The sequence below is a fragment of the Ischnura elegans genome, chromosome 9, assembly GCF_921293095.1.
Source record: "Ischnura elegans chromosome 9, ioIscEleg1.1, whole genome shotgun sequence".
NCBI classification, from domain to species: Eukaryota; Metazoa; Arthropoda; class Insecta; order Odonata; family Coenagrionidae; genus Ischnura; species Ischnura elegans.
In genome coordinates, this window is record NC_060254.1 from 54,167,089 (window position 1) to 54,189,130 (window position 22,042).

General features: G+C 35.8%; 1 protein-coding gene across 9 annotated transcripts in view; it reads left to right on the top strand.

The window, feature by feature from the left end:
• The window catches only part of LOC124165360 (zinc finger protein 865-like), an 87,780-nt gene extending 65,739 nt beyond the window's left edge, over positions 1 to 22,041 (top strand). For 6 of the 9 annotated variants that reach the window (XM_046542730.1, XM_046542729.1, XM_046542732.1 and 3 more), the window contains 3 exons: positions 7,427 to 7,531; positions 16,842 to 16,946; positions 21,645 to 22,041. In XM_046542730.1, coding sequence (XP_046398686.1) covers positions 7,427 to 7,531; positions 16,842 to 16,946; positions 21,645 to 21,966 — 532 coding nt within the window. In that variant the 3' untranslated portion in view covers positions 21,967 to 22,041. The remainder of the gene's footprint in view (positions 1 to 7,426; positions 7,532 to 16,841; positions 16,947 to 21,644) is intronic. The other 3 variants (XM_046542736.1, XM_046542735.1, XM_046542737.1) reach the window with 3 other exon arrangements.
• The last annotated feature ends 1 nt before the right edge of the window (position 22,042 follows it).

The window sequence follows — 22,042 nt, forward strand, 5'->3', positions numbered from 1 at the left end:
ATAAATCCAGACGAAAGGCGATGTTTTTTTGCATCACTAAATTTCCTTACTCAAATAACGACTAACTATTCAAACAATTTATAAGCGCCGCACTGAATAAAAATCATACTAAGCATTGTTTCGTCATCATTATATTTATCGAACGACAGTTTACCACATAAATTTGAGACTGAGCACTCAATTAACTTCATTTCTAACAGATCGCTAGCAATTACAGAGGTGAAGGAGTCTTCATGAAAGTCTTCCGGCGGTGAAACCCTCGCTATGGCGAGAGCCAACACCGAAAGGGTCTCGTAAACACGAATTTTTTAACACGCTTATTATAGGGTCAATTGACGGTGCATCGGCTATCTCTCGTAATAGCGGGGGTGTCGCTATAGCCCGTACTCGCTTTAACGAGGTTCCACTGTACTTCTAATATTCCATGGTTTAGTTATGAGTGTTTTTGTTGAAAGAGTCCTATAATAAATCAAAATTTTATAATGAGAGCATAATCAGCAATTTTCACGATAGCTAATTTATTATGTTAGGTATATTGTTTGTGAGCTGAAAAGAACTACAAAATTTTTATTCCATTGTATTGTTATAGTTGTCTCACAAATGGAATACTCTTAGTGATACAGCATTTTTTTAGAAAAAGTTGTGATGCTGTTACCATCCCATAGATTCACATGGCTTTGAAGGGATTCCTTGTGGCTAGAAGTCCTTTCTTTTGTGTGGTTACTCTGAGAGTTGAGCTATAAGTAAGGGTTTTTGCTCTTGATCGTTATTTGTTTTTACACATGATTTGGTGTTTTGATGTTTGCATGACGGTGGAATTTGTCATTGAAAATTTTATAATTGAGATTCTTATATGAAAGATTTGCTTTCTTAGTTGAAGCATGTGCATTTGCCATAAATCTTGCCTCTCTTAAAGGTTTTCTTTCTAGTGCAGAGAATTTTGGTGTTTTAAAATACAGCACACTCCTGATTATCCAGGCTAATGATGAGGAGAGGTGGCACGAATAATCAGAAAGCACAGATAATCCAAACGCTCGCTGTATTTTCTTGTCTTGTTCATAATTTACGTAAATCAAATATTATATTACGAGGGTGCTGCGCCCGCTCTTTTCAATGCAGGTCCACAGAGGGATAGGGGCGTTTCTAATTTTAAAGTGTAGAAAAAAAAGGCAGGGTCTTATGTACAAATTTAATTGGAATGTTCATGTACAAATTGAGGTCAGAGGACCTCTTTAAACTCGACATTGGAAGTAATTACACTATCCTCTGTTAAACGCACATGATGACTCATACTTACGTACCAACAGGAGACTTGAATGTGGATATTTTGAATGTGGATAAAGCCGCATTTTGATAAAAGTTATTTAAAGAATGCGAGATATTGTTGCAAATGAACAAATGTATCAGTTTGTGCGCCATTAACGTCAGGAATATTTACCGGTTTTTGTTTTTTTTTTAATTATTTAAGAACCAACTTTAGGAAACAATATTAATATTTAGGAAGTTAGATATGCCGTCGCATATTCTCTGATAAATTCTTTGCATTTTGGTACCTCATTTGTAGAGTTTGGTTGCGTATAAGTTGAGAAAAAGGTATCTATACAGTAGAAATAATATAGAAGATTATTATTTATGCACTTATTCTGCTATTTTAGAGTATTTTCCAGACTCATTGAGAGCTTTCTTTGCCTTACTGAGATCTTTTTAGCGGCGATAACGTGATTGTACTCATATTCCTTCTGCTCCGTATAAGACCTGGTCTCTAAAATCATGCATCTTGGCTGTGTGATCATGGATACAGAAAAGTGGTTTGCACGACTGCTTCAAAACCACTGAGCGGCCTCGGAAACTAAACTGTCAGGTACCACGCCACTTAGTCGCGTCTCGTACTAGTTGCGTGGGTTGCAACTGCTGCAGGATGTGGATCCATGATCATTGAGTGCGGTTGTGCACTGAGAAGCTTGGAAAACAGGATCATGGAGTTCCCGTGAATGCAGCTAGTACGAGATTGTTGGCTGTCCACGCCGGCGCATGCCTGGCTATGTGTCATGCAACCTCTACTTCCTTCAACTCTGCTTTCACTTCCCCCGCTGCCATCACCTCTACAAATCCCTTCCTATCCAGTTTGACCTTGATTAGTCACGGCATAAACATGCCTGAGTGCGACGAAATTTCAGGTTCCCTTGGGCTGTATTCAACCGCATGCGAGACTATGGCATTAGTTGCACATTTGTGATATGAAGCATGCACGTAAAGATCGCGGATAGTATTTTTCTTAACTTGCGATTGGTAAATCATTGAAGAATCTTTAAAATTAATCAGGGTTATTTTTTTCCTGCATCTTAACCTCTTTTTTAATTCTTGAGCAGACATCCTAGTAAACTTGAAACATTCCTTGTCAGTAAGTAAATAAAATAATTCCATTGAATGAAGGGGATTCTAATGGAAATACCGTATTTGTCTGAATATAGTCCCCCCCTTTTTTTCCAAAAATGCCCATGGTAAAAGTAAAGGGGGGACTATATTCGAACCCATTTTTTTTTATTTTTTCCTGAAACTCAAGCCTCAAAATTAGGGGGGGGCCCAGTGAGAAATGGGTGGTGGAATCCACGTGGAACCCACGTGGAATCCACGTTGAGTGGTGGATATTTGGTGGTGGTGGATATTGAGTGGTTGGACCCACGTGGAATCCACATTGATTTCAAGTGGATTTGTGGTGATTATCATAAAATGTTAAACAGAATTTCTAATTTGTGGAACTTAACTCTCTGGTGACATTGCGTCATTTATCATCCTGAAACCACGCTAGTTATGTGAAAATGTATCGCACATTCTATTTTTATATAATTCGTGGAAAGGCAGCCATGAGAGCACATGAAAAATTGTAGACACATATATAGAAGGTTTAGATATAGAGTGGTTGAGGTTTTAATGGTTTTAGGACAGCACCTACTGCTGTTTTAATTTTTCCACCAAATTTCCACGTGGGTTCCACGTTGATTCCACGACCAAAAACACGTGGTATCCACATTAATTCTCCACGTGGATTCCACCACCCATTTCTCACTGGGGGGGGACTATATTCGGAGAAATACGGTAATAAGCCTGGTGTAGCCTAACTTTAAAATGCAGTAATTTGGTGATTTTGCGTCTGGTTATATTTTGTATAAAAATCGCAGAGAACACTGAAGGACAGTGAAAATCGTGCACGGATGAGCTGCGCCCGGATAATTGGGAGTCTGCTGTATGAGCATAATTCTCATTTGATGGAATCCATCCATGATTCTGTGAAAACCACCCCCATTGTTTGCCATCACATTGGTACCCTCCTGGAAATCATCATCTGAGGCTTTGCTGTGGAATAAGATATTGAATAAATGTTGCTTAACCTACACTGCTTTTCCTTGCTCTTTGTTATGATGACAGATCGTGTGATTTGGTCCTCTTGGTTTTGCTTTAATGGAGTTAAAAAATTTAACTGGTAACAGCAAAGTCAGTGCACTAGAGGTGCTATAGTGCTAACCTTAATATGAGAGTAGAATGTTGCTCTGAAAGTTATGCCTGATAGTCATTTGAAACAGCATTTTGTGGCTTATTCAGGCTGATCTGAACATATTATGTACATGCTCCTACATTTCATAGGCAACCAAAAGACTTGCAGAGAGAGAGAGAGAGAAAGTGTGTATGTGCAGGTAATACAGCAAAGGGAAATTAAAAAGGCATATTTTGGAGTAGGCTTTTTCCCTTTATTCATTATGAGTACGGATGGCACTTTTGATTCATTTTAATCCTGGAAACCCATGTAGACTGTTAAGGTTTTGATATTTGGAAAATTGAATCTTGGTCCTTTTTTTTCCTATCATTCGAATATTTTATGAAACAGTGAATCCCTTTGCACATTTTATTGCAAAATTGTCAAATATCACATTTATTGTTGCCCTTTAAGGCTGCTTAAAAATGATTAGTGGAATTTGAAATTTGATGGATTTTCAATATCCTCATTGCTGTGTATGCTGTGTTTGCTGTTTTACATACATACATGTTTTAGTCTTGTGCAATATCATGTGCTTCCGAGTAATCCAATATTTTGTGAGAAAATGGTAGGTTTTTGGCTCGAATGCCATTTTTGGACGCCAGAATAGTTATCATTTTATGCTGACTGATTAACCTCACACTGTAATCCACACAAACTACAGACAAAATTAATCAAAAATCCCTATCGCATAATGTATGCAGCTGTTGTGAAATCCTTAACTGGTAGAAAATACAAAGGTACCCATTAGTCATGTGCAAATGAACAATTTTTGTGTTTCTTAGTTATGTGGAGGAAATACATGTAGTACAATACATTACTACATGTAGTGTTTCCTGATTCCTTTATATATCATTTGTCTTCAAACAAAACGGCAAGAAATTTACTGCAAAGCAAATATTTGACTTGACTGGGGTTTGAACTTGATCTTCCAATATCTGATCTGGCATACATGCTACCAGTAAAGGCACCAAGCAGTCAGTAAGGAAAATGGATTTCCAATTAGTTTTAAGTGAAAAAGTTTACTTTAACCAGATTTTTAACTTAGTGAACTTAGTGATCCAATGGTTGGATGGTTCAGTATGGAAGGTGTGAACAATTACATATACAAAAGCCCCATTTTCTCTCATACTTTCATTCTTCTTTTTAGCTCATGTTCTATTTCCCTTCTTCCATGCATTTTTCTCCTCCCCCTTATTTGCTTTTTAGTTAATTTTTTCAATGCCTAACTTCTTCAACTTTTATGTGAACAAATATCAAAATTAAGGTCAAATTTTTGTGATTTGAGAGTGCTGACGGTAGGGATCAGGATGTTAGGACGTTGGAAGTGTTAAATGTGAGCTGTTTCCTCATCCTTCATGGACCCTGATGTACTGTACATTGTGACAGTAAGCCACAGAGGCCCTTACAGGCCTCAGGAATCTAATTCCCATTATTCCACATGTTAATTCTTATAAATCATCATTTCGTCTTATTTTGCAAGAAATGCTTGGATTTCATCGGAAAACAGAATTTTGTGGAAATATGAATCATATTACATTTCAGGACCTACAATTAAGCTAAAATTACATCTGTGGGAGCTAGTTTGGCTGATTTATGTAGGCAATTTCTTGCTTGGATGAGATCACAGTGTTATAGGAGGCTGCAATTTATCATGGTCATATCTGTTAAACCATTAGAGTGATGAAAAGAAGATGTGGTCGTGAGATAATTTATTTCTTATCCCATTTATTATCAAATAAATCACACAAAATATTTTCTCCTTGGTAACTAGAACTTTTGATGACGTTAACATGATATGTTATTATTAATTAGTTAATCAAGTTATGAAAGTAATTTTAAATCTAACAATGAAAAATTTCTTTTCATTAAGTACAAATTTTCTGTAATATCAGAAGTCATTTAATCATTTTATAGATATTCTCCAGGCTCTTAAGCACAGTTAATTCATATAATGTCTTGTATTGATTTTTTTCACTGGCATTTTTTAATTGGCTTGGCACTTCTAAGAGTAGTGATTTGCTTTTATATGATTTACGTTATAGGCAGCATCACATAATTAGCACATGAGTTATTAATTTTCAATATATTTGTGGCATACTCTCATCATTCAGAACTATTCAGTGATATTATTATATTGTCTGCTGAGTGGAAATTGGATATTTTGGAAGCTAATAATTCTTAGTAGGTTTCGCATATTTTGGTTGTGGTGATAATAGATCTAGATGATAGTTTATCTGTTCTTAACATTCATATCTAGTCTTGTCCTAAAACTTAAGCTATGATACTATTTGCCAGTTCTAAGGGCCTTTAATATTTCATTTTGGGAGTCAGTAATTTCTTGATCAGATCTAATGTGTTGTTGCTAATTAAAAGTCATTTCTCATTTTTTTGTCAAGTTTCGTTGTCAGATCATTTAGCACAATTAATTTCTATTTTCTCTCTTACAATGGGTAATGAATGATGCAGAAAATTGTTGTTAATTTTCCAAAGGCCTTGTTTTCTCTGGGTCTATAACTATTCTAGAAAAAAATCTGGGTACTGCCTACTGGCTTATGAGTTAGATTTTTACAAACTTAAATGCATTCACAAATCTTGTCTTTAATTTTATTTATATGGAATCACTCAATCCCCTTCTGTAGCTATTTATGTATTTCCATTAAATATTCTTTTCGTTCAATTAATCTGGTAATAATTTTAATTTTGATCCATTGAAATTGGTAGCACTAAATATTTTTTCTTTTATGCAAGAAGGTTATCCACATATAATGGGATGTGACAAAAGAGAAAAAAATAGCTTTGGTAATAGAAGTTGATAATTTAAAATTTGACAAAAAGGTTACCAACAGGAGCATTTCTTTATTTCTCTTTTTCTCCCCTAGTTCTGTCATTAAATATGAGTTTGGTGAGGTTTTATCAGTTCGTACAGGTTGACATGACATCCTCCCATGAGTCACACATTGTCTCAATCATAGTAAAAGTGAACAAATCCTTAATCTGATTATGACCTCAAGTAGACTTAAACTGCACAGTAATTGTCTTAGGAAAAATACCCCATATACCTGGATTTGAACCATGGACCTTTGGCTTTCTGGGCCTCTACACAGACTACTATGCTGTCTAGGTTCCTTAATACCCATTACAATTTACTGAGATTTGTGGTGCAAGGTGTCAGGCCCTTGTAATCTTATCAAGGATAGCAACGTAAGAGAGAATGGAGTTTGAAGAAGCCGCTACCAGTTGTGAACCTCATACCTATGCTAAAGCCGCGTATTGCAATAATTGTGATATATTTCTTACCTCCGCATGAACGGAAGTTCAGTTTCCAATATTTGCTATGGCTAAAAATTCCTCTGGTCCTGGGAAGTACTGGCCTTTAGTTTTCTGAGCTGCTGTGGAGATCGTTACACTATCCAGGTTCCTTAATTCCCATGGCAATTAGAAATATATCACACTTATTGCTATGCCCAGCAGGTATAGTGGTCACCACTGGTTGTGGCTTCTTTGAAGTACATTCTCTCTTACGTTATCACCCATGATGGACCACACCGGTCAAACACCCAGCACCATGAACCTTGGTGAATTGCCATGGGAATCAGGGAACCTAGATAGCGATCTGCCCAGGGCCCTGTAAAGCCACAGGTCCATGGTTTGATTACCGGTTCAGGGGAAAATTTTCTCATGGCAATTTATGTGAATTTCACCGCTGTTCATATGGCAGGTTACAAATATGTCACATCAGATTGAAAGTGACCAATTGCTCAGTCCTGAGCGCTGTGAGTAGTTGGGGATGTAGACATATTCACTCGGGCTGGAAGTACGCATGCTTCTCTGTACACGCACACGTTCGCATCCACCCTAATTCTGTGCTTGTGTCGTTGTGTCGCCTGGCAGGACGTGCGAGCGGTGTGGCAAGCACTTCAAGAGCGGCCCGGGATACGCCAACCACATGCGGCTCCACACCCCCTGCGGACCTGATGGAACCGAGTCATACCTTAAGTCAGCCACCTCTCCTCCTGCTCTGCAGATTTCTTTAATCTCAAATCGCTCTCTGCCCTCCCCCCCATTCACCCACCACCCCCACCCATGATTGCTTCCTTTGGGGTCGGAGGATGAGTCATATAGGGTGCATGGGCTCTTGAAGGAGCTAACCTCTCATTTTGAGTTCACTGTAGGTAATGGTGCCCAACCCTCTTTGCTATCCTGTCAGTTCACATCGTAGGCTCCAGGATTGAAGCTTCAAGTTCAGAATAATTTTTTTATTATTTTCTTTTTTTTTGTTCTAGTCTTTTAGGTAGGATTTTTCTTCATTAATTTCCCTCAAATTGAACATCATTACATCGCATTCTGATCTTTATTATCCTGTTATTTGTTGCCATTTTGTAAATATTCACAAATTTATTGCTACAAATCATTAAGAAATCAAAACTGGGCACTATCCTGGCTATGTTAATGCTTTATTTTGAATTGGAACTGCAACTTGTTCAGAGCCTGTTCATGTTTATGCCATGAAGGGTTGCATGGGTTGTTGGGCACCATGTGCATTGCTTCAGGTATGATTCCTATCCTCCTCCCTGCTTCTCACAGATTATCAGAATTGGGTGAGGAATTTGTTGACCCTCGTCATTGGGGATAATGGGGCCGTATGTGCTTGGATGGGTGCCTATATATGTTTAGGTAGTAGATTTTGCTTAGCCACTGACGGAAATTAATTTTGCTACATTTTGACAAGCCTTCATGCAAAAAATTTGAAGTTTTTAGGGTGTTTAAATAGCGTTATTTTAAGTTCACAGCAAATGTTCTTGGATATTCTTTAAATTAATGATTATGAAAACCTTATCCGTAATTAACTTTTTATCAACTTCTTTTGATGGTCATTTCCATCTTAGACTGGATGAATAATGTTATAGACATAAAAATAGGTATATACGAGAATTGCCAAGCCACTGTGATAGTCATTTTAGAATCAAAATGTTTGCAATGTAGTTATCATGTGTGGACTGGTGGAAAAGGTCCTTCAGTGGGGCATTTCGTGTAAATATTAAATAATTAAGGTAAATAATCCAAAGAAACCAGGAAGACCAACAATGCGTGGGCACATCTTTTCTCCTTAAAATTCTAATTATATTGACCATACGTATGAAAATATATTTGATCACTGTACTGGCAGAAATTTTGTTGGAGTGACTTAAATATTTCCTGCACTATCTTTCATTTACTCATATCCTGCGTAAAGTGGGTGTTGACTCCAACGAGAAGCTCATCACTTAAGTAGTTCATTGAACATTTTTGACTGTTCAGTTATTCATTTTCTTCCTTTAGAAAAATGTACTAATGCCACAGCAACATCCTCACCCCAAAGGGTCCACTCATCCTTTTCCTTTGTTTATCTATTATGTTTATTTAATTATCATTATGCATAACTCAATTTTAATCAACTATGATTGGAAAGAAAGCATGCATGTTAATGATTCCATTACTTTTAAAGTAATTGTATTTCATATCTTTCTTAGTGCACTGAGCAAATATGGCATCCCACTAATGAAATTCTTTAGTGCCATTACTTCTTGATGCCATCGCATCCCCTTTATCGTTCCAAAAAAAATGTTTTTCCTTGGTGACATGGGTATTTGAATGAAAATGATACCTCTTCATGTTAGTAACTTTCTGCTGCAAATATTTTATATAATGCAATGAGCTTTCTCTCAATTAGTTATTGGGCCAGAAAACTTCAGCTTATCGTTCTTAAGGGTTTCTCTGTCAGCTATCTAATATATGAATATCCCAGTATTTTTGGAAGTATCTATATTTACGAGAACTTAAATAATTTATTCAGTTAATCCTATGTGCTGAAAACTTTTTTTTAGAGTATGAGTAAGCTTTCTTTTTTTTTTTTGATTTGATTTGCAAAACTTGCAGTTGGAAGTTCCTTTTCCCCAGGAACGTAAGCATTACTTTTCATGTATAAATTGCATTCTTCATACTATAGGTGCATTAGTGTCAAAGTTCATACTTCATGTTTGCTAATTTGAATGTTTAATTTGAAGTGGTATCAATTTCATTCTTTAATTAAAAATTACTTGGGGATTAAAAAAAATATGTTGCTGCATGTTGCCTGCAGTCCTATTGTTCATAATAATGTGAAAGACCTCAAAACCCTGCTTTTACTCTTGAGGTGAATGTATAAATGTCAGTATATTCTGATTGAGGGAAATTGACAGCTTTCTTTCCGGTATAATTATCTGAAAATAGTTAGTTTCAGTTGATTTACTTGCTCTTCTAGGTTAAGTTTGCTATATTTAATGATTTTCTGGAATGCTAATTCTGATTATTCCAACTGATCAGAATTAAATAGTGGCTGAGTGTTTACATTCATAGCATTTCTAGTCATTAAATTAAGATTTTCAAAATAAATTTTCATAATCATCTGCACATGTAAAAATCTTATGGCTCCAACAAAATCTCAGTATCAAATGATGTAACTCTTAGTATAGATCGTGTCTAGTACCGACTTTTTATGTCCTGCCCTCTTAATAAGTTGCAGCTGAAATTAGCTCGAGTGTAGTCATATTTGCATTTAATAAGTGCAAATGAGTGTTTGATGTAAACTGAGGAAACATTATTATCCCTTTTCTGTACCCTCGGGAAGAATTAGTGTTTATCCTTCAAATACCATCATATCTGAAGTTGGCTGATATGTGTGATTTCTGGGTGGAAGATTAAAAAATCAGGGTGGATTAATTTTTTAGTTTAGTATTACAATTTTTTTTTATAAAGGGTCAAATATTCTTTACCTATTCTATTATTTAAGAATGTAACTTAAGCCTGTGATACAATTTATATGTGGTAAAAACATCAAGAGTACTGTTGTTAATTCAAAATTATTTTATTTCTGGTAGCTGAAAAATGCTAAGGTAAACTCTCAAGTTAATTAGGGAGGTCTATTAACAGGTGGAAGAGTTTAGTCAAGCTTAGATTGTGGAGGAGATAATTCCCTAGCCTTTGATTCTGATGCTAACTGCTAGAGCTAGCGATGAAAACTTTGGTATCAATAATTGAATAGCTGGCCGTTTATTGTTTCTGATCTAATATTGGATGTCGTGGAGAGCATTGTCCCCATAGTTCCAATTCTGTTTGAAGGCTTATGTCATCCCAAACAAAAGTCTACAAAGTGTGAGTTGTCTCAGGGAAATGAACTAGCTGAGTATGAGATATGCCCATTGACTTAGTCTGTGGTGAGTTCTTCTCTCACTTTTTCTATAATACCTCAGGGTTGAATCACTGAGTGAGTTAGTGATGCAATAGCTGACACCTGTATAGCATTGGATGCAGATGTTTGGGAATGATCAAGGTTTTCTTGTGAGAAAGAGGAATGCCCAATGCAGGAGGTAATAGAAGCTGTAGCGAAGAATGGCCATCAGAACATACTCAAAACAACTTGAAGATACACCGAAAGAAAATGTACAACCTTGAGACAACTCGGGGTGACTTGAATGGATGGATTTCCTATTATGTATCTATGGACATGTTATTTTACTTTTGAAGTTAAAAATGATGTCTTCAAATTGTGTGCTACTTCATAGCTATCTGCAGAATAATGTCAGCCAATCCTTAATCATGATTTCATTTTTAATATTAAAGTAGACATGTCATTATTAGTTCAGTTTTCAAAATTAGGGGGTAGCAAAAAACATGTGAACAAAGTTGGGGTCGATAGTTGTGGTCAACGAAGTTGAGAAGGGGGAGGGAGAAGATTGAGCTCTAGAAAAAAACTAGGCGTGATATTAGGTTTAAGGGGAATAAATGTTTAGAGTTGAGTGAAAGAAATAAAATCAATGTATAATGTAAAAGAACCAGGGAAGCATTTGCTTCTTTCTGTTTTAAGTATTCCAATCTATCTCAAAACTAAGAACCTCAGGGACTTCCACCCTATTTTTTGTTATATAGCACTTGGTGTGAAGTGGTGAAATTGTACCCATGAAAAGTCAGTAAAATTTCTAAAATTGTCATTGAAAAATCAGGAAAAGTCTGTAATGTTTTTAAAATGATTAGTATATGATCCCTGCCATAGAATGACATGGCTAAAAAATGGTGCCGGTGAAAATGGGTGCTAATCTAAAAATCAGTCTGAAGAGTATCACTTTTTACTCTGGTTTCTGCCTGGAAAACTGGATTAGGAACAAAATACTAGTGGCATACTGCTAATTTAATCTCTTGTGTCCAAGAATAAGTTACAGAATGAAAGTGCCTACAGCTAGAATTTAAAGGGAGCTACAGAATAGATACTTTTAAGTACCAGATATATAGAAACATGTATATAAGCTCTAATGCTTCCATTTTGATTTCCATATTGGCTGAAATTAAACACTAAAAATCTTCTTGTTGTTTTAATGTATAAATAAGCTTTGTGGAATATATAATTTTTTTTCGTTCATTGCCTTGATGAAATCATAAAGTTAATTCAGAATTAAATGATCCTAATGAATGTAATTGTCAGTAAACAAAATATAGCATTGCAGTATGAACTGAACTTACAACCTCGCAAATTTTGATCCCGCTGGACTTGAGTCAAATATTTTGGGGCACAGCTGCAATGGACCCAATATGTGACTAAAAATTTTACGGTATTTTTCAATGCATTAAGCTATTTTACCCTCGAATGTAGGTATTACAAACCTATTGAAAAATGGGTAGCGTTCAGTGTAAGTTCTTTCATATCTTCCAAGTTTTGTTTCATTTACCATCTTTGTTTTAATTTTTTCATTTTGTTTTGCAATTATTTTTAACTGGAAAATAACAATTGGTAAATATTAGTTTATTAAGATTTCATTTTCAATTGTATGGCTCCTGTTACGGTCCTGCTTCACATGTGGTCCTCTTGCCACTAAAGAGTGAACTGTGGAAGGAATTGATTGCAGAATTATCCTTGTGGAAGTAAAAATGTAAGTTAACATGAGTAAAAATGTAATAACACTTTGTACAAAGTTTTTCTGGATATCTGTTAGGTGCCTCCGTCCTCCATATTGTGTTTCTAATTTTTTTAATGCATAACTGGTCTTCACCATTGGTTTTGTTCTTTGTTCACTTTCTTAACTCATGCCCTCATTCTGTCAAACAGGGGTTTGGATTTATTTTATTTTCGAATTATGTGATTTAATGTTGCATTATTGGGGTGGCAATTATCTTAATTCAGTCAACTCTCTCTTATCCATGCTAGTGCATGCAAGGCAATAAGACACAGATAATCAAGAATATTATAAATGTGGTCACATACCTACATTTTACTTGTTAATGTGGAAAATATTTTGCATAACAGTAGATTAATTGCTAACCAATGAGCAGTTATTGAACAAATTAAATGTTTGTGTAAATAATGCGGAATTTCGCATTATATCTTTGACACTAGTCAACCTTGAGTGAAACAAATGACTCTTATCAACGAATACCTAATCATGGAATACATCTACATAATACCCCACAAGCCATGTGGCAGGGGGCAGGAATAGAGCAGGACAAAAACGAAGGGATTCAATGTAATGGGTTGTTTTGAAACTAAAAGAGCTCTATGAATCAACATGAAAATGCAATCATTTTGGATAGGTAATCTGCTATTAAAGTACGTAATAAATATTGATAATGCAGTGGCAGCTTTTCATTTGTTTCTTTCAGTAGGAGCAGCATTAGGATACATGCACTCACATATGTGTTAAGATGAATTTTATTGGGGTACAACAATCTTTTAAAAAGTTTCATTAGTATTGCCTTTGCAATATTTTTAAGATTTTCGGTTTGTAGATGAAAAAATATCCCTAATAATCCACAAACCAGATGGTCAGGAGCCAGATAATTGAGAGTTGACTTCACCTGTTGAAATTCTTGTGATTGTTTTCTTTCCCTCTGGAAAATGAACTATCAGGTTTTACCCTTTGCTTTGTGGACCATTTTGATTGATTTTGTAGTGCTATTCTTGGTACTTACGTGATGGACTGGCTCTCACTTGCAGCCTGATGATTGCCAACCTATTCCTGTAAAAATGTCATCAGTTTTTCATTTAATCCTTCATTTTGCAAGAATCCCTTACTAAAGATCTACAGAATTTTTTTCCTGTTGGTATTTTAGTTTCCCTCACCTTCACACCTACTCTCTTTGACTTTTGATCCTGAATAAATCCATGCTTACATTTCAAATGAGGAAGGTTGGAAAAGAAATGCATTCATATGGGTTTTGATTAGGCATTATGAAAAGCTTCCTACATTGTTTCTTTCCATTCATATGCCACTCTTTTGCAATCAAGCAAACATTTTATTGTTACCGTCTGTCTCATTTCGTGTTCATTTTCTACCCTTGAGTATACCATACCCTGAATAATTTTGAGTACATAATGCAAAATTGCCAGGCAACTTCAAGTCACAATTAAAATAGCAAAAGTACCAATGCATTTCCTTATGAATAAAACATTTTTCCCTAATACGGGCAACATTTTTCTGACGTAATCGGGCAAGGTGAGTCCAATGGACTCTTATAACTTATGCTTTTAATTTAAACTACTAAACAGTGAAAAATATTACTTTTCACATCAATTTGTACATATTGTGCACTATAGAATCATTTAACATAAAATTGATTATTTTTTGTTCAACAAAAGTTTTACATTACTTATTAATTTCATACATAGTCAAACAGCGAGTACAGTGGACCCTTTTGACTAATTCTTTCTGTTTTCACTACATAAAACACCAAATATTTATCGTTACATGTACATAGTGATAATTTTATATTATTTTGACAATTCAAACCAAATATTTGTAAAATGCACATTACTTTTTACATTTCATGCAAACAGACTCACCTTGCCCAGAATTGTGGGAATTCAGGGAAAAAATTATTTCTAAGTTACTTTAATTCCAAAAGAAATTTGAATTACTCTAATTTATAGGACATATACAATTAGAAGAAGTAAAAAAATTACAACATGCTGACATTTCAATAACATTATAAAATTCTCAAAAATGTGATGCGATGAGTCCAAGAGACTCACCTTGCCCGTATTAGGGTTAATATTGAAAAAATGTTTCTTTGAAAGATAATGAATTTTGATTATGAGTTTTTCTCTTGCTGTCCAACCAGTGATTCACAAAAGTTCTGGATTTTTCAAGAAATAAGATGTTTTTAATTGAACATTAGGATACCTCTGATGCTCTGGGTGACTTGCAGTCACAGGATCAAAATATGCATCTGCTGCCTCCATGTTCTCTCCTAGATTTGCCCACTCCCTCTTTGAGGCACCTATTGTAATTTACTTTCTTCTGCTGTTATTTCATTGGACTCCTTCCTACCTGGATAGACTTTATTTGCCAGATATTCCATCCCTTCCTGGCCATTTGTGGCAGTGATAAATCATGTTGGACTTGCATGCCACTGAAGTTGAAATTTCTGGGTTCTTCACATGTTGATCCTTTGGGACTCAGTACAAAGTGTTACTAAGTTTTCACTCCTGTTAACCCTCTTTGAATTTATCTCTGTGAGGATAAAATTCCTTTTTTCTGTAGGATTCCATCTGTATAAATAACTCATTTTACCTCTGTTTTGTACAGTTATTACCTCAACTTCATTGTCATTGCATCATTTATCTAATTCATTTAATTCCCATGAAATGGGCTTGTGGAATGGTTTTGGTAATTTATACCCTGATCTTTCTGATTTCTGAAGTTCATCAGTAAGAATAGAGTTAATCTTCTTTCTTATGTTAAGTCATTAAGTGAATTTCATTTACGAGCAACTCAAAGCATACTTCAACTAGTAAGAGATGTAATGGGAGAGTGATTCAGTTAATGTTTTTTGTGGCTCATTTGCTTGTAGCTTATGGGATTTCCATATTTATTTTTGTCTTCTTTTTGTAGTCGGTAATTATTTATGGCTGAAGTCTGTTATCTTGTCTTGTCTGATATGTAATTGACGTGGAAGGATTGGTATTTATGTTTTGTTAAGAAAGTGTGTCACTTTAGGTACCTTAGTTTCTCTGGAGTAGTAGTAAGAGCTAGTAGTTTGTAAAATAATGTTTTTCTGCATTAATGGGGAGACGCATCGCCTTCATTCATTTTTATAATATTATTGGTTGAATTTTTGTAATTTTCATCTGATCATTCATGTAAGCGTCCACAGTCTAGCTTTGAAATATTGATTTTCTGGTGGATTTTCTCTTTTCTTTGCACCCTTGGTGTCTGGTTTTTGTTCTCTATTTTAAATTTAAGTGTAATGTGGTAGTAATACTTTGTATAGTGATTTGGTAAAATGAAAAATATCCTATATATGTTTATCACAATGTTAATGGTGATAGCTGAGATGAGGAAAGCCAGTCTAATGATCCTAAATTCATCTATAGTTTGCATAAGGAAAATGATCTTCGGTTTTATTATAATCTTACCTTATCTTAAGTGAGTTTTTTTGTAGCCTAACAAAGTTCATTTTCATTTTTGTGAACATAAGTGATGTACTGGCTCATAGTTTTAATCATTTGGTCTGAAAAATGGACTGAATTTTGTCATGTGAACTGAGATTTTTTGTTTGAAAGTTACAAACCTGTAACCAGTAATGGTATTTTGTTCTGCTGCTTGTGACTTCTTAAAGAAGTTTTCATATATATTATTTTATGTATGTTCCTAGGTCTCTTCCATGCATTTTGTTCATAAGATCAAAACTCAAGTATTCCACTTAAGTGGCAGAAAGAAGAAATCATATTGTCCACAATTCTTGTAAACTGCTTTGACATACTACTGTGAAAAAATATTATCTGGCCAAAGTTCGGTCAGTTATGAAATATTTACCCGGAGATGTTTATTGGTATCACATTTTCATCCTTAGTGGTGATATCGAATTTTAATTCCATTTTGATATTTAAAAGATATAGTTTTTATATCACCAAAGGGGTATGGAGTAAATGTGATAATGTTAGTATGTACTTTACAGCTTTTAGCTATAAAAATAAAATATGATCTTGCTTGGAATGGGGATGTACGTGGAAGCAAGTGTTCTTTGAGGTGACTTTCCGTTGAATAATAGGCATGACCAAATACTGTTACATGGAGCCATTGGGATATGTGTGTGTGGATGGTTATGTAGGTTTTTTTTTATGGATAAACATTCTGTTGGAATGACCCCAGTTTTCGTTTTGAAGCAAGGCATTCGCACTGACTCTGCACATTCTCTCTCTTTCTCTCTCTCTCTCTTGACTTCTCCACCACCTCCTGCACCCTCCCCTGCCCCCCCTCCCTCTTAAACTCCTTCCCACAACTTCATTGTGCACAACCAGGACTTGCGAGGAGTGTGGCAAGAACTTCAAGAGTGGCCCTGGATACGAGAACCATATGCGCCTACATGCCCTGCGGCGTACCTACGGTCCAGAATTCTACTTAAAGTCAGGCATCAATTTCTACATTCCCCCTCCTCGCATTTTAACTCTTAACCTAGATTCAAACTTTAGCTCTTTCTTGAGCAAGTAACTCGCTTTGCCTGTGTCACACCTGCCAAATTGAGTTGCTAAGTTCATTTTGGATGCACCAATTCTTTTTGTCATAAAAGTAGGGATGGGGTGGTTTCACATTTTCCAGTTCCATCATTCGGTTCCTCGTTCCTAACTATTGTGGGCCAGGAAGGGTTTACTTTACGCTGTTTGGAATTATTCCAAGTAGTTTTCATTCCATCTAATTAATTCCATTTGGTTGGCAGCATGATAAGACTTTGTTATGTTTGAAAGTTTTCATTCCGACGACCACGTGAGCTCTCATAGTGAGCCTTCTAAGTGAAAAATTTCAAACGAATTCCATTCAAATTGATAACCAATTGAAATCAATAGTTCAGAATGAAAATGGATTGGAATAATTATGATCAGTGTCAAGCACAACCCCCTCAAGGTCCACTAAACATCTGACTTAATATCGAACGAGAAGAATTTTCTTAATTTGGTTGTCACTGTCATGCACTCTCTTTTCTCTGTAGGATTTGACTTAGAGGGCATTACTATTTACAGTCTACATTTTTTATGAATGTTGAACCTTCTGCAACGGTAACCATTTAAAATTTGGGATAGTGAAAACAGCATTGTTGTAATCCTCTGTTGTTGGTAATTTCAAAGTTATATAGTAACCAAAAAGGAACGAAGGAAACCACTTCTGACCCTCGTGGTTCCTTCAAGAACTGGTTGAACTGTGGAACCGATCATTCCATCACAATAAAAAAGTGTAGTTAACCCTACTTCTCTCGTTACATTTTCCTTAAGTAACTGGTGGAATATACCATTGTTTAACATTGCTCCTTTGATGAGTGCTTCATTTTTAAGTTGTGTGGATTTTTGGCATGTTGCTTCACTAGGGAGGTGTCATTACTCTGGAAAAGGATTGCGTTATGGTCATTAACAAGGTCAGGTATAACATCATTGTCTAATTGCGGAACTCATTAGGATAGTACTATCGAATGCATGTTAATTAAATCCATACTATCTGTTACAGATGTAATCATGTGAGACATCTCAATCAGAATTAAGAAAAAGGATTGTCTTATTGTTTTAAGTGGCTGTTATAGGAAAATTTCGTCTCTCTAATGCAATTTGTTTTTAAAAATTCAGGTATTCAGAATCCTAAGATTTTGGTAATATTGTATTAATGTGATGAAATTTGAAATATGTAGTATGGTTAAAAAATGTTGACAGTTTACATTTCCAGTTATTATTGTTGATAGATTTTTTGTAGTTTTCTTAATCATTCTTACTGTAGTATAATCCTCTCTTTTGGCATGTCTTTCTTCAACCCCGTATTTTTTTCCAGTAGGCTTTTAAGAACGACTGATTTATAATGTGATCTTTTAATCATGAAGTTTTTGGTGTTTAGGTACCTATGAATTTTTCATTTTGGTGCTACAATAGCTAAACTTGGCAGGTGTGATACTTTTAATGTTTTAGTCATTATTATGTATTGAACAGAGATTTTGAAGGCCTAAACTTTTTCTTTTGCATTCTAGTTCATTTTACTGAAATTATTTATGCTTGACTAAATTTTTTTCCTCTCCGTATCGTATTAAACTTTAACAAAATCTTGAAATGTGGGTGATGATAGATTGCATATGGGTAAAATATGATCTGTTTGATGTTGAGTACCATCAGAGAAGAGTCAGCCCTTGCTACCGTACATCATGATTATAATATGATAATTGCTAGAAAACCACCATTTTTAATATAAATATTCGCCTCTACTTTTACTTCCATCATAAATTTCTAATATTACATATTTGTGGTGCTTGGAGTGATAAAATGTATCCTTTCAGAAAAATCAATTGTATTCAACCAACTAGGATCAAATTTTTGAATTTTCGATATATTAGATGCAAGCACTGATGTCGAATAAGGAATGTTCCTAATTTTCTGTAGTTAAGGAAATCTTACAATTGTTTTTTTTGCATAAAATAGATTATTAGACAAAATAGCTGAAGTGCCATGGCTATAAGGACTTCTGATGGTTATATCAACTATAGCTAAAAGTTATTCAAACCACCAGTCAGTGTATGGTAAGAAATGTGAGCCTAAATCATCAAGCCTTAATCGAGGTTGAATTACAGCACGATCCATAGAATAGAGATTTTAAAGCCTGAGTATTCGTCAAAAGAGGGCGGAGCATGAGAATATTGAATGTAATACATGGCATTTTGGATGCAAGTAGCCGTGGGGAGTTGGTTTCAGAGTGCTTCAGCACTTGCTGCGGTTACACTTCCAAGACCAGGTTTGAGGTGTCTTGACGCAACCCAAGTATACGGCGTGAGAAACACAGAGAGACAAGGACCATCTGTCCAGAAAATTTAGATATGCACATCTGGTTGAGGAGATGCTGGCCCCATATGTCTTGGACGACCGATAACTGTGGCGTGGGAACTTAGCCTTAGGCGATAATAACAGTGATACGACTGCTATATATTCGAACATTTGCCTTGCACCTTGTGGCAATGTATTCTATGCATATAAAAATGATTTTACTATTCATTGTATACATTACAAGGATTTGTCTCTCCATCATTACTCATTATGTTAGTAATAATACCCAGAATAACACATTGTTATTTCAAATTAAACGTAAGCATCTTTCTGCATTTGAAGTGTCAAACGTTTACCTGTCCCAAGAAATTTAACTTATATTCTTCTACTTAGGAAAATACTCCCAAGTATGCAGTTGCCTTAATGTTTATTGATGGAGTTAAGTGGTCATACTCTCAATAATAGGGCATTCTGAATTGTGTGAGGTTTATAAAGGTAACCAATAACACATTGGATTTTAATTTTAGAATCAGGATAATCTACTTCTAATTCTTTGTGAATATCAACCCATTTATAGAATATTTTTAAAAGTTATGGTTGCATTGCTTATGAATAGATATGCTTATTTAATCAGCCCACATTTCAAGAATTTTTACTGCTCCTAGCTTTTGATGTTTTGTCTTTTCTATGATGTCACTAAATTTGTTTAGTATTCTGTTCTTACAAAATGTAAAGTTGAAATGTGGTGCAGTTTGTTTTCTTAAATTTTCTCTTGTTTACTGCAGTGTCACTTTACCATTTTAGAGCAACTTGCAAGAGTCACCCATTATAATTTTTCTGCTTGCTGGTGTTGTTTGTTCGTATGTCATGTTACTTCATTCAGTTGTTTATTATATTTCCCTTCATTTGGAATTTTTCAAATCTCTGGTAACTACTGTGAGAGGAAAGGCTTGGTCAAATGGGGAGAAGTGTTTTTGAACTGCTTGCTGTGATCTTTGTAACACATGCTTTTTTATGGTTTTGGTCAAATGGAGCATCACACAAAATGGGTGCCGTAAATTGTGAGTCTACCACAAGAGCATATCATTTCCATTCGCCATTTCCAAATCCCCTGCCTCCTAAACAGGATATACATATTGTTCAACAGGTGTGTGATTTTTAGTGGCCCGTAAATATTATGCAAGGTAAAGATAATGCGAAGGAGGAGAGAGTTGCAGGAGAAGATATAGAAGTATATAGTCTAGGGATCAAATGATGTTCTATATTGTGTTGGGCAGTAATGAATGTACACTAGATGGTGGTAGGCAGAACATATATACATTAGACCCTTGTTTCACGGTATGAAAATGCTGCGGAGGACTGATGGCGAAGCCAATTCTTTCATGCATTGAATCTGCATTATTTGTGTACGAGTAACCAGCGTGCATCAGGACATGTAAATGCTGTTATGTCATGAATGTGTTTCTTTATATAAGTTGTGGAATTTTATTTTAATGACACTTGCAAGTGTAAAGAAATTGGTGAAATTTGAAGGAATCGTTGCGCTTTATAAACTTGGATTGTAAGCTGAATCAATCACAGAGACGAACTCAGTGTGAAGCGGGGTCTTCTGTATGGCAGATGGGAAATGAGCATACACTCATCTTTGAGAAAGTTGTAAGAAGGAAATAGTTAGGTTAAACTACAGTTACAGTGAGTTCTTCAATTATGGTTTATGTGTGTGCGGACTTTTCAAAATTGAATGAAAATTTAGTTTAACTTTAAGTTACTACGTATGTCAGATTATGCACAGAGATTGGGGAGTACAAGTGAGTCGGTGGATAGTGAGGATGAAATTTGAAGCCATTGCTTCTCGTCTTCTTTCATTTTTATAGTGTAATTGTAGAACATTCAGTTTTCAGAAAGTAATATTTACTCTCTATATATGAATTTCTCCAACACGCCTAGTCCAAAAAAGCTTTGTGAGAATATTACTGTTACTCATGAATTAACTATACCATTGCTTCACCTGGCAATGTAGTTATAATGCATTCATTATTTTTTAATTCTAAATACAGAACACTAAATATCTTGAAAAAACACATTCTTGTACGTTAAATTCAGAGGACATTTTCTATCTCAATTACTGTTTTGTTATTTTACACACTGCTGTATTATTATTTCAAACATTAATTGTACAAAACCGGTCAGCAGCCACGCACATTTTGACACACTCGGGCTGTGGCACTTCTTTCCGTTTGATCAAGCCTCAGAATGTGGTGACAGACTTTCTATAGGATCTAGTTGAAAAAGCCCCATTGATGCTCTTGTTTGTAGGACATGCGAGCGGTGTGGCAAGCACTTTAAAAGTGGCCCTGGATACGCCAACCACATGCGGCTGCACACCCTTCGAGGCACAAATGGGCCCAATGGCGAGATCCACCAGGGACATCAGGGCCACCACCACGGCAACCACCGGCCCCCGCTCCCGGCGGGAGGGGGCAGCACCCCTGGGGGAGGCCCCAACGGGGCGAACAATGGCCCTGCTGGGGGAGGCTCGAACAATAATAACAACAGCAGCGGCGGAGGGTCAGGTGGCGCATCTAGTGGGGGCAGCTCAGGAGGGGGGCCGCGCCTGGGCACCCCGGGCCCCCTATGACCCCTAGCCCTCTTCCCCTCCCACCACCACCCACACCACGCCATGCACCACCACCACCATCATCACCACTCCCCCA